The 13,117-nt window shown below is 49.5% G+C and overlaps 1 protein-coding gene across 4 annotated transcripts in view; it reads left to right on the top strand.

The window, feature by feature from the left end:
- Window positions 1-13,117, top strand: part of RPTOR (regulatory associated protein of MTOR complex 1) — a 157,001-nt gene that overhangs the window by 114,978 nt on the left and 28,906 nt on the right. For 2 of the 4 annotated variants that reach the window (XM_063351672.1, XM_063351671.1), the window contains exons 22-25: window positions 90-158; window positions 5,107-5,210; window positions 6,366-6,549; window positions 8,373-8,483. In XM_063351672.1, coding sequence (XP_063207742.1) covers window positions 90-158; window positions 5,107-5,210; window positions 6,366-6,549; window positions 8,373-8,483 — 468 coding nt within the window. The remainder of the gene's footprint in view (window positions 1-89; window positions 159-5,106; window positions 5,211-6,365; window positions 6,550-8,372; window positions 8,484-13,117) is intronic. The other 2 variants (XM_063351674.1, XM_063351673.1) reach the window with 1 other exon arrangement.

Genomic DNA, 13,117 nt, shown 5'->3' with positions numbered 1-13,117 from the left:
TCGTGTTTAGAAGTCTACTTATCTAGATCAGTCCCTGGGAGAAACCTTAAATATACTTCATTCAATTATCCGTTTGCAAACTGATTTAGATTATGCAAGTGGGACTGGCCTGCAGACTGAAGCCACAACGGCTCTCCAACCCAGGTGAACTAGTACATGTGAGTCAGCATGCAGACACCCCGCCACCACTCACCTCTGCAACCCAGGCCCGCTCCGCCTAAACCACCATCCTCATCCCATTTCATCCTCCAAGGGTGACAAGATGTCCCTGGAGGCTGCCATCACTGCTGATTGGGAATTGCCGCCTCGGGGAGCTGTCGAAGCCCCCTCACCTCCCACCCGAAACGAAGCACCGGGCCACCCCAGAACATCTTCTCACCAACTGCCTTCCCCCTTCTCCGCCCCGGCCGGGGCTGGCGGCGGGCGATCGGAACGCCCTCCTTCCCACCTGCTTCCTACTCGCTCTAGCATCCAGCCCATGAGCCATTGCAATGCGAGATGGCGTCTCTTACTGACGATTTCCACTGAATAATACTAAATCTTCAGACTCAGGCTTCTAAGCTAAAGTTGCAGTAAGAGATGCCAGCATTGTGCACTACCATTTTAATGCCTTAGAGATTTCTTGCTTTTAAATCTGATTTTCTACTGAGAAAATAGTTATGATTTGAACTCCTGTGTTTGTTATTAAGTATACGTGTCAGTGAGTGGTAAAGTCGGGGTGTGGGAGAGAGGATTACTTTGACAGTGGGGGCTCTGAGGTCAGCCCTTCCCCGGCGATTCAGGTGTGCAGCAAATTGCTGTCGGGCTGGAGACGCTGAATTAAGGTGAATAAGAAAAGGAAAAGGTGAAAGATTTCCCCCTCTCTGCTCTAGATGCATGAAACTGTTTCAGTTTTGTATTTTGGAAGCCTCTTTGCAAAATTAAATGTTGTTCCTACTATGGGATTAAAAGGGATATAAAAAGGAACCGGATCTGCTTTTCCTGTCGTCAGTATTTTTTCAGGACTTACTCCCTCGCTAGTGGGAAGAGATGTGTAAATATTAACAAAGATGCTGCTGTGCCCTGCAGATGTCTTCACTGGCGCTGCTATGGGGCTGCTTAGCCAGCAGGAATTTCGATGGTTACGTTGTGATGTCTGTGGTTAACGTTGTCACTGGTTTGGTAAATTCTGTGTTCGTTCCGACAAGTTTGGCCCTAAACACCTTGGTACTGAGCGAGCCCACGAGCCGAAGCGGATGGGTGTCATGCGTCGCCTGCTCGGCTTCTCAGGCAGCTGCCCTGGCCAGGGCGGGCTAAGGCAATGGCTTTCCAAACGGTTTTGCAAAATAATAAAAGAAGAATTCCCGTTTTCAAGGGTTTTTTTGTCTGGGGATGCTTCTGTGAACAAAACTTATTTGTTCTTCTTTGCCTTGGGCATAAGATCCATAAGGAAAGTATTTAAATACATAATTTTGGGCAGCTGCGTATATAGTGGACGAACTGCTGTGCACTTTGTGGTACTGTACCACCTGGCTTAGGTAGCTTCTGAAAAGGCTTTTTTTTACCAAAAAAAAAAAAAAAAATCCTATTAACAGCCCACCCAAATGGCAGTTAAGACTGCAGACCCCGGGTTGGGATCTGGCCTCTCTTGATCTCATTACGGGCAGAGCTGCCGCTGCGAGCGGTGCCAGCGTTTCCAGCCCCAGCGCCGCTCTCTGCTGCTGGGAGCTCGGGCAGATTAGAGGAGCCGGCTCATGTGTAATGCAAATTAGTAACAATTAAATTTTTGCTAACTGTATCCCGAGATCTTTCCTTGGTGCTAATGAAGCTTTGTTGGACGTCAGCGGGAGCAGCCTGGGTGCTGCCCACAGCCCTTCGGCCCTCCCGAGTACCTGCAATTCTCCATGTTGTTGTTTGAATTTTATCACTGAAGAAAAACAAAAGTTGATTTTCTTGCTCAAACAAAAATACTGCTTCAGGTGAATTGAAGCACTTGAATATTTAGGGGTTTAACCCTTTTGTTCTAATTAATACAGAATTCAGGGAACAAGAGGTTCCATTTTGGAACTTGCGCATGTGAAGTTTTCTTGAATTAACGCAACAGAACAAAATACGGCGATTTGTTCGACGTTGCCTGTTGTCGTTGGGCTTCTCAGCTGAAAGACCTCAACAAATTAGCCATGGGCTTGCACTTCTGGATGATGTCGGTGAACTGCGTCTTCCTTTTTGGTGAACTAAGTCTTTAGCCTCCAAGTGTTGCCAAGCTCTGTGCTTGGAGTCTTTATGGCTTTACAACATCTCTGGTACCGGGCTGGTGTCATTCGGTTGCCCCGACGGGTGACCAGACACCCCCCGGAGAGCAGCGTGGCTGGAGGGCCTTAGAAGAAGTCAATATCGCTACACTTTTTAATCCCCTGCAGTAAAACACGGGACCAGTAGCGTGAATTTTGTGACTGTGCAAAAGTCCAGTTTAAGAGCCTGCGTCTGTGAAATAGTTATTTGCAAGGCACCGTGTGAATTAAAAGCAGAATTTTTGTTTTCGAATGAGACCAGCCCTGTGCAGGGTTTTTAGTGGAGCCATGAATATAGATCTTTGTCTACCGGAAAACTCCAGTTGTCTTTAAATAGGGCGCTGTCTTTCTGAGCAGCCGGTGAGTAGGTTGCGCAGACGCTTGCTGGCTGTGAAATACGCTGGTTTATTTCATGGGCTGATGAGACGCCGCGCGCTCTCACACAGGCTGCGGCTGTGTTGTGATTTACGTTTCTGATGCAGATTGGAACGGTACCGCTCTCATTCCCAGCCTGATCTTTTCAAAAATCCAAAACACGCTTTTTGCCTGTACCACAACAAACAAAAAGGACCCAGTAATCCATGTTGGCCTCTTCAGACTTTTTGCAATTGCAATTAATTGAGGAAAGTTTGCTTCCTCCCAGGCTGCTTCATCCAGCTGTTTTTTATGGAAGGCTTGAGGCTGAATTATCCCAGGAGTTATTCCTCCACGACATCACTCTTTGGTACAGGCTTTTCTGTGCATAAGCAAGTAATTCTGACAGTGTGCTCTTTTTTTTTTATTTTTAACCTGGAGTCAATTTGCAAAATTAGGAATTACTGTCTCCCCTCCTGAAAAGAGCTGCTTTGTGTGGCAGAGGAGCAAATCCCCAGGAAATGGAGAGCTGCTGCCTCCAGCAAAATACACTGTTGTATCCCTGAGCCACGGCCCTCTCGCTGCTTTCGGAGAAGAAATTGCCTTTTTATTTTTCCCAGGAAGAGGAAGGCTGGCTGCCACGCTCCTCTCCCCGTGTTCCCCCGCAGCAAAGCGCCGTTAGCTGACCTTGGCCGTCTGCTGCGGAACAGGGTGACCTGACCCATCGCAGGTGACAGAGACCCGACTGTGAGAATCTTAAACCTGAGCCTTCTGTCACTAATTAAAACTAGTTATGAATAATAATATGTCACTAGTTGCTAAATTGTTTCTACTTTCTTTCCATTGCCCTTGTATAACGGTGTGTCCCAGCCCAGTGTCCTACCAGCTGCTCAGCGGAGACCCCTCTGCCTCCCTGAGCGATGGGGAGACCAGTGACCTTTAGGGCCTCTCCCACCCCATGAGAAACGGAGGAAAATAACACCCAAACCAGGGCTGTCTGGCAGGAGGAGGCTGGCTCGGGGCGCAGCCGGGCCGAGCCGGGGGGATCACGTTCGCCGCCACAGCCACCCAGGTACAGGTGTGTCCTGTGGTGACGGCCACCCCGCTCCTGCCCTTGGGAGCCAAGCAGACGGTGGTCAGGAGGGCTCGAACCCCGTGGACGCCTCGCTGGGCCGTTGGAGGACGGGAGAAGCGGGGGTCATCTCGGAAGGCCCTTTGGCTGCGGCGAGGAGCGGGCAGGGTGGCGCCCAGCACACGCACCTGATTTCTGCCTGCAGCAGACGCGCGGGGGGCTGCGAGGGCAGACAGAGCCGGTTGTTCACGGCGGTCCTTGGTTCTGCCTTGTAAAGGCATTAACTTACAAAAGGCTCGTTAAAGACCACGCACACAGCTCTTGCGTTCCGTGTGCTCTGTGTGCCAGTACCTGCGGGTCGTGCCTTAGCTCTTTAGGATGGAGGCAAGCCCCAGTGCTCCTCTGCCGAGATGGGGATTTTCGGAGGGTTTGAGGGATGGTGGGAGTTATCCTGCCTGTAGGATAGCTGTATTGTCCCTCCAGGTTTTCTGTGCCAGTCTCGGGCTGCTTTTAACAGTTATTTCAATACGTGAGAAATTTCAAGCATTTCAGAGAGGGCAGGGTAATGTGGAAGAGGAGGAGAGGAGTCCGTAAGCAATGGAGTACTTCTCCCTTTCTAAAGGGGAGGCTTGTTTGCACGGTGCGAGCTGCGCACTCAGCCCGAAGGGGTGCGAGATGTCGCTGTCTGTGCTTCTTGCTGCCGTTCCCATGACCAGCATTTGGGGCTTTCCCCAGGAGAACAGACAAGAACTTCTCAGGCTCTTTCAGAAACGGGTCTTCCAGCTGGTGGCCAAGTGCCAGGTGCTGTTTTGCAGGAGCTCTGGCTGTGTTTTGTAGAGCTCAGAGCAACCCAACCTTGTAAATCCCCTGCCTTCCTCCTAAGAGTGGAAGGGCATCCTCTAACGAGCTCCAGAAGAGCTCGGCTCTTGTTAGGGGAGGTGGAGCAGCCACAGGAGGCAGTTTCAGGCAGCTGCCGGATTTACAAGGAGCGTTTGGACTCGACCGTGAGCTCAGGGTCAGAATGGGTGCTGGAGCGTGAGGAGTTGTGGATGTGGTGAGGAATGCCCCGAGGCGGGAGGGGAAGCCCCGGGCTCTCTGCCTGCCCGGCGGCGGCTTGGTTCGAGGTGCTGGTACAGGTTGTGGGCTGCACCTGGTCTGGGGAGAAGGCTTCTGTGTTAATCAAAGCCATTTCCCTGTAACAGAGGGGTACTTTCTGGTAAGTGTTTTTTGACTAAAAAAGTAGTAAAATCATCTTGAGTTGCGAACCGCACAGGGGCTTTTTTCATATACATTTTTAAACACACACATAGATAGAGAGCTTAACTTCATCTACCCCAGGTGTGCGATTGTATTAGCTAACAAACGGCTGCGGTCGGGGCTGTTCAGGACTCTGCTGTGTTTTTTCTCTAGGCAACAGTGAACGCTCGCCCCCAGCGCATCCTCGACACCTCCTCGCTGACGCAGTCCGCCCCCGCCAGCCCCACCAACAAGGGCATGCACATCCACCAAGTCGGGTAAGCTCCCGCGGGGCAACGGCGCTTCTGCCACGGGGGGGTTTGGGTGCTCCCTGCCAGCCGCGCCGCGGGCAGCCAGCCCGGGTAACCCAGGTCTCGGTACCTTCTTGTTTTAGCACTGGTAAGGTGGTCAGAAACAAAAGCTCTGGAAAAAGGTGAGGAGTTTCTTCCTGTTTTTAGGACAAAGAGTAACAAGCCGCATTAATTCTCCAGAGCCGAATTGAAGAGCCGGCTGTTGCTGGTTTTCCTGATGCACTTCGGCCTGCCCTGTGCAGTATCCAGATTTCCCATTGAAGTCTGAGCTGTGTTTTCTCCACTTTCAGCTGACAAAAGCCAGGGTTATCTGGTGATCAACAAGCCATGCCTGAACTGCAATGAAATTGAGATGCTGGCATGGGCAAAGCTAGGATTTGAAAATTTTATTATTTCCCAAAACCTGCTCTCCAGGAGAAAACACCGCACATTAGATCTCAGTGTGCACCACTAAGAGTCACAGTTGAAACAAAGGGCCCAGAACTGCACAGTGATGGTTTTTTAATGTTACACATATTATAACTGTGCAATAAGATAAATCTCAACTTACATGTAAAGGAAAATGCTTTTCTGTGGGCTGACAAGACTAGTCTCCCCGTTGAAATACAACGGCCAGTCGGTGTGCCTTAGGGCAGACGTTGTGACCTGTTGGACGCGCAGGTTCCCAAAATGTTAATCTTCTTATCCTCAGGCTGGAGTTGGCGCAGTCAGGGTTCACTCCTGGTTTGGGGTTTGTGTGTCTTTTGGAGGGGATGGGGGGATTGTGTTCTTTCGCTTTGTTTTGGTTTGGTAGAGGAAGCGCAGCAGGGAAGTATAAATCTTACAAGAAAGAAACAAAGTGAAAGTAGTGTCATGCCCACGCAGGAGTTAGGGCAGCGGAGCAGGTAGTGATGGCGTAGCTGTGCCGTCCTCTGCCCTTGTGCGTGCTGGGACAGTGCTGGTTTCTGCTGGGAGAGGGAGGGTTGAACTGGCTTCGGTCTGTAGCAAACCAGGTCGAATGTCAAAGGTGGGCACCACGTCGGGATGGCAGCTCCCCGAGACGTGCCAGGTTGAGGGACTACGTACCAGCGGCTCAGTCTCGTGTCCAGTGCTGTCTAAATCCTTTCCCTCTTTGCTCTTCAGAGGGTCACCTCCAACCACTAGTACAAGCAGCTCCAGCCTGACGAATGATGTGACAAAACAACCGGTCAGTCGGGACATCGCATCTGTGAGACCTGCCAACGTCGGCAACATGGGGGTCCAGTACACTCCCCACTCCCACCAGTTCCCCAGGACCAGAAAAATGTTTGACAAAGGGCCAGAACAGGTAAAGAGATTTTCCTTTCAGATGTGACTGCTTCCCCGCTCCTCTGGGCTTCATTACTCATTCTTTTCTTTGTATTTTACTTCTAGATAATTCTTGTTTGCTTGTAGCTGCTGTTAACTCTGGGTTGGCTTCTTCTAACCAATAACATAGAAATGGATTATTTTTTTTTCTTCAGGATAAATTTTGTTTTATAGCTTTTGATGGGGCATTATTCACTTCTGCTGCTACTAAGGAGTGTTTAATCAGAGTTGGTTATTTATTCCTTCATAAACATTTCTCTGCCTGAGTGATAATGCAGAGTCGGATATGTGACCCTCAGATGTTTTTTCTCCAACCTCAGCACAGCAGGGACTGAGGAGGAAAAAGGGGAGATTCCTCCTCCTTTAACATACGAACTGGCATTCCTCTCGAGAGACCGATGGGTGCTTCTGCACCCGAATATTCACCTTCTTTCCAGCAGCCCATACCCGCTCCATGCTGGCAGCCCCTCTTCACTATGCGGGAGGGAGGGAGGGAAGGAGCCCAGCCCATTGCTGGGAAAACCGAAGGTGGTTGCAGGTGGCCCTGCTGGAAGGGAGCAGATCAGCTAAGAGCTGGGAGGAACGGCAGTGGCTCCCCTTCTCGGCACCAAGCAAGCCAGCAAGGGGTTTGCATACATTTTAGTGTTCTAAAGACAGTCATCAGGTACTGGGCATTTTTCCATTTACAGAAGCAGGAAGGATTGATGTGGTGCCAAGTAGAGCAATCAGTCAGATTTTTGTATGTGCAAAGGGTTCTGAATGTCACCTTCAGATGACTGGAGATGAGTCACTTTGGGTGAATGTGGAATCCAAGCACGCTGGGACATGCTTGTGGCCGCCACATGAAGACAGAGACTACACTTCCCAGTGGTCAGGGTTCCACCATCTGGCAGTAGTTTTGTGTCTCCCTCCCCCTCTATTTCAGCCCATTTCCAGGATTTTTCTGGTGCTGGATCTGTGGATGAGGGGAAGCTGGAAAGGCAGCACGTGTGCTCTGCTGCCTGTGCTCGTGCACAAAGCGTGACGGAGGGAGGACACTGACCCTCCTTTTCTCCCTCCCGGTACTATGAAAGGGAAGGATTCTGCCATCTGAAGCGGTGCGGTGTGAGCATCGCAGGCCACAGGAGAAGTGCACAGCACAGCTTTCAGGTGTTCCGACTCCTGAGAAGTAACCACACTTCATGTAAACTGGCATTTCGGCCTCTCTTTAATGAGTGATCTCACAGAAGCTTCCCAAGGTGGAGAGTCAATTATTCTGTGTGATTATCCAAAAAAAAATAATGTTGAAGCCTTAGCAGGAACACCTTCGCTTCTCGTGGGGATGGCAGCGCCAGCCTGGACCGTATTTCTGAAAAAACGGATGAAACCTGGTTGAATGGAGTGGTCTATCCGTTTTCTTTTTGGATGTCTTGGGCTTTGTAACAGATGCTCAGTCCGTGTATGTGACTGTGACTGTGAAGCTGTTGTCCGGCTGTGTTTTCACCTGAATCATCTTCACCGCTCTGCTGTTTCTCATGCCAGAGGCTTAGGAGACGGTGAGAAAACTCATCCTGGGACTTCGTTCCGATGACACACTGATGCTTCAGCCCTGATTCGTACGGTGGCTTGATCATACCTTGTGCTGTGCAGCTGAGGGAATTTGCGCATTGTGAAAGAGTTAGTGTAATGGCTGTGATCTTAAAGCTAGATGTAAACATTTCATACCCGTGGCAATGTGTTTGAGCGCTTTTCTGCCCCGTGATGCGCTGAAGGCCACGTGAAGGGGAGAGACGTGGGTTAACATCCTGTTCTCTTTCTGGACAGACCACTGACGATGCCGACGATGCCGTGGGACACAAAAGTTTCATTTCGGCCACAGTGCAGACGGGGTTTTGTGACTGGAGCGCGAAGTATTTTGCTCAGCCAGTCATGAAGGTAATGCGTTGCTGTCTCCATGCATGCTTTCTGAGTGAGGCACCAAGCTCTTGAGAAGCGCTGGTGTCCCCAGCGTGGGCTGGTGGCTTTCCCGGCTCTTTTCCCCTTCCTTTCCCTTCAGTCTGGGTAGGGAAATGAATGGATTTACTTGCGTTGTGCTGCTCTGGGGAGCTACCTGACCGCTGTGCTTGTGAAGTGAGAAGGAAGAAATCATCAGAGGGAGCAGAAGAGCCAGTGACAGACAGGACAGTGGGGTGTCACCGGGGAAAGAGCCCGAACAAAGCCCTACAGCCCATGGGGCACGTTCCAGTAGGAATGTGAAAATGAGGAGAGGTTCTGTGGTCGGTCTGGATCCAGCAGTTTTGCACAGTTGCAGGTTGCGTTGCAGAGTTGCTTCACTGTAAATGTTGTGCTTGTCTGTAAATTGAAAATTGCGTTATAGTTAAAGTTGATCTTTTTATATAAATAAATGGAAAAAGAAAGGTCCTTTGTTCCAGAAAGGGCTGTGTGAGGCTGGAGAAAGAGAGGTGCTGCTTGCTTTCTGACACTCTAGCAGAATATTCTGGCGGTGCTGACACTAGAACAAGCAGAGGAATGGGGGGGCTGCTGCCGCGGGTGCAGACCACGTAATCCCAGCGGCAGCAGAACGAACCCTCTGCTTGAAGTTGGGCTTGACTCGGTACTCAGGTGTGGCTTCGGAGTCGTGCTCCGCTCACGGGCACCCTGTAGAGAGGCCTTTAACTTAAAAAATAGAATGGGACTGGACGTCAGCATGACTGCCTGGGGGAAACTTTGGAAGCATCATTGCTGGGTTTTAAAGTTAAAAAAAAAAAAAAAAAGTTCTATTATGCCAAAGAATGAGGGTGGTAATGACAGATCTCCACTGAGATCTCTTCAGGAGTGTGTTCTGGAAGCTAAGCCTTTATGTGAAGTGAGATACACTGAAGCCTTGTTCTAGAGAAAAACAAAACAGAGCTCTTAAGAGATGGGAGAGATCGTCAGTGACTGGAAACAGAAAATGTTAAATTCCCAGAATCTTTTAGCCAAAGATCAGGTTTCAATTTTAAGTATGAAATAAAAACAAGCAGTAAATCTTGCCTTATTATAAGCAGACACGATCAGGCAAGCCTGCAGGTACCTTGGGAGTCAGGCGGCACAAACTGTAACAGGAATCTCAGCTTAATTTCTTGGAGGTGTTGCAGTTTCTGTGAATAATAATGCGCCGTCTGTATGGATGCCATTACCTGAGCAACTCGGCATTGCCTGTTTATATCCAACCACTATGCTTAAATCTTAATAATGAAGAAATTGTTAAGTTTTATGTGCGGTCTCACCCAAGAATCGCCACTGAGCCATCCGTCACCTCTCCTTCCAGTCTTTAGGCATGTTAAATTGATGATGAAGTGAGGGGGTTGCCCCCGGGTTCAAGGATATCAGAAAACTAGTTAGATGGCAGCCAGTTTCTGTGTAGCTTTGATGCCCGTAGAGAATCACCAGGAGGAAAGACTAGATGGTAAAGTGATTGCCTGACACTTCCTCAGCTGCTAGTCAGATTAACTTGCTGCTGATATCATTAGCAGAATAATTCATTAGGACATACATCTGGCCTGTGGGGCTTGGTTGCTTGGTCAAGCTTTAAACCAGGGTTTTCTCTCATCAAGATGAGTTTTGGTGTCTTGATTCAAGTCCAGAAGAGCATACAAGAGGAGGAGGATGTTGTTCCATCTCTTAGTTCTTATTAAAAACATTTGTCTACTTTCTAAGGAAAGCTTTTCCCTGTGAAGAGGGGTGTCTTTATTAATAAAATAAATCATGGTAGACAGTCAATGCAAGGCAGGTTCCGTGGGTAGATGGGGAGCTGTGTGTGTGTGTGTGTGTGTGTGTGTGTGTGAGTGATGGGGAGCTCTGTGTGTGTGTGTGTGTGTAGTGCTTCATGGGGAGCTCTGTGTGTGTGTGTGTGTGTGTGTGTGTGTAGTGCTTCATGTGCATAAAACAGAGACAATTACTTTAGGGGGAGGCAGAAAAATCATGGAGCATTCCTGTACTTATTTATAGAAGCTGGGGTTTGTGGGGGGAGGGGGGGGAGTCATGGAAATTAAGGGTTCCCCTGCACCCCGGAGAGTCCGAGTGTTGAGTGTCTCACCGGGAGAACGAAGGCGCTGCAGCCCTGTGCGTTCCACCCTGCGGGCTCTGTCCCGCGCCTGGCCCTCGCCGAGCAGCAGGAGCCGCGTGTGTGACAGTGATGGGGCTTTTCATGGTTTCCTGAGGGCTTTCCTTTGGGAAGGCTCACTGCCTGGGGCTGAGCTTTCTGAGCACGGACTGTCCTCAACAGCAACGTTTTAGGTAAAGTTTGAGCAAAACAAAACTGTGTTTCCTAATAAAATAAGGAAGAGAATTGATTTCCCCATTACTTCTGTGAAGCAGCTTTAAGAGGCCAAGTAGAGGGTTTCTGCAGAAAAACTTGCACGTTATGCCGTACTAAGAGGGAATTACGTGTACCTCTGTAATTAGAGTGGGTGGTGTGTGTGCCGGGGATGGGGAGAAGTCCCTCTGCGAGAACTTTGGGTGGCATTTCTTGATTGCTGGTTGTGTAATTGGGCAGCGCTGGCCACCCGGTAACCGGGGTGGGGGCTGAGTTTCCGTAGGGAACTCCTTTCCTGGAATCGCTGTTCCTGCAGCAGCGAGGAACAAACAGCCCTGGCTGGTGGCTGCTGTCTTTTGGGAACTTCAGCCTCATCAAAAAGAGTAAAGTCTACCAAGTACTGATGGAAAAAGATGACATTGACGTTTAATTCCAATACTTCATTTGGAGATGCTGCCTACCATCATAAACAGGGAAAGACAAGACAACTATTCCTGTAATGAATAAACATAAAATGACTGTGAGTGCATCTTAGTCATATTTAATTTATGAATTTAGTTTTGCTTCATAGACCTTGCTCTGAGAATGCTTTCACTGGAAAGATTGAGGGATTAATTTCCAGTGTAAATCACTGGCTCCGTTTCAAGCCATCATATCGAATTTGATTTATTGATTATCTGATCAAATAAACGGAGAAAGAAAATACCGCATTGTGAATTCTCAGTGTGCCAGGAAAAACAGATACCTACCCCAGCTCTGATCTCTTCAAAAAGTCTTTCCTCTTCCCAAAAACTCTTGCGGCACAAGGCTGTTCTGGGAGCCACGGGCGGGCTTGGAGCGCACGGCACAGGAAAGCCGTGCTGCCAGCTGTCAGGAAGCCCGGAGTCCCGGTGAGCGGGAGCAGCATCTGTCATTTCCAGGACTGGCAGAACATGCAGGCGGGAGCTGGTGAGCATCCTGGAAGGTGAGAATTACATAAGAAATCCTTCCTGATAAATCCCTGCCTTAACTTCAGCACTGTGTCTTGGCCGTTGTGCAAAGTCCTGGCAGAGAAGGGAGCCTTCCTTGCAATTGCTGCAGTAACGTCACCCAGGGAAAAACTGTCTTCTCCACCGGAGCCGAATCTGCCCCGCTCCCTGCCAAACGCTGACTGCCATGTTGAGAGGGCGAGACGAAGTGTTAAAGAAGAAAAACTTCGTTGGCTTTCAGATGACACTGCTTGGTGGGAGGTTTCGGAATCGTAATTGGTTTCTGTCTGAGTGGAAGCTCAGAGATGTCGGGAATCGGTGGCGTGTCATGATCCTCATCGTATGACACCGTTTGTGACTCCCACGTACCTCTGGGAGCTCTGCTCGAGGAGAGCTGAGCAACAGCCAGAACCGGGCTGGTGTTCACTGAAATCACTTTCTGATGCTTAAATGGGAGCCAGCTGGGAGGGAGACAAAGACGTGTGTGATAAGCCTAAATAGTTATTTTGAATAATAATTTCTGGTTTTCCAGCAGCAGCCGGGCTAGAGATGTCGGCTCTCTGCTACACACACATCCTGACAGGTTCCCGTGCTTGTTTGTCACCAGAAGCTCCCTCGTGACGCGTTCTGTGGGGTTCATATTTGCATAGATTCTTGCTGCCTCCTGCCAGGGCCGTGCATACAGCTCTGTGCCGCGGCAGATGGACACGGGAGGAAAGAATTGCATTTTCCTGCATGCTCTGATTCTGCTTGGTCGGCCGAAACCTTGCCTGTTTAGCAAAAGTGCACTAATTGCCTGTGTCACGCTTAACTGAAGTAGTATAGAGCGTCTCTGCTAGGTTACAATTATTTGCAACACTTTTTAAGGATGAGTTGAACAGAGTTTATTTTGTTAACGGTATTGTACATTTACTCTCTGATGACTCTTCGGAAGGACCCACAGGGATTTTTCTGCGTTATTCTTGCCGTTTTTCTTCTCTCAACGCGCCGTGACCCTTCCACGGTACCGCAGAATCCTGCCAGGTTTCTTCCTGTGCCAGCTCAGGCCTCGTTACTTTCTCTTTTTAACTCGCCTGTTCACCAGATTGTAACCAGCATCAATCAGCTTAACGATAACCCTGGGACTGGTGGGACCGAGCCTGGGTGAGCAGTGGAGCCCCCCAGAGTCAGTACCTAGTGCTCCGTGAGTGTATTTTGGGCATTTTCAGCTGTGATCCCAGCTGGACCCGGGGGAAGCTCTTGGACACACACAGATCCTGGCGGAAGCATCTTTGCAGGAACCTCCCTTACCAATTCCAAGGTGA

The sequence above is a fragment of the Chroicocephalus ridibundus genome, chromosome 14 (genome assembly GCF_963924245.1).
Source record: "Chroicocephalus ridibundus chromosome 14, bChrRid1.1, whole genome shotgun sequence".
In the NCBI taxonomy this organism is placed as follows: domain Eukaryota; kingdom Metazoa; phylum Chordata; class Aves; order Charadriiformes; family Laridae; genus Chroicocephalus; species Chroicocephalus ridibundus.
The sequence above is the reverse complement of the archived record's forward strand: the minus strand, read 5'-3'. Positions and strand labels throughout refer to the sequence as shown.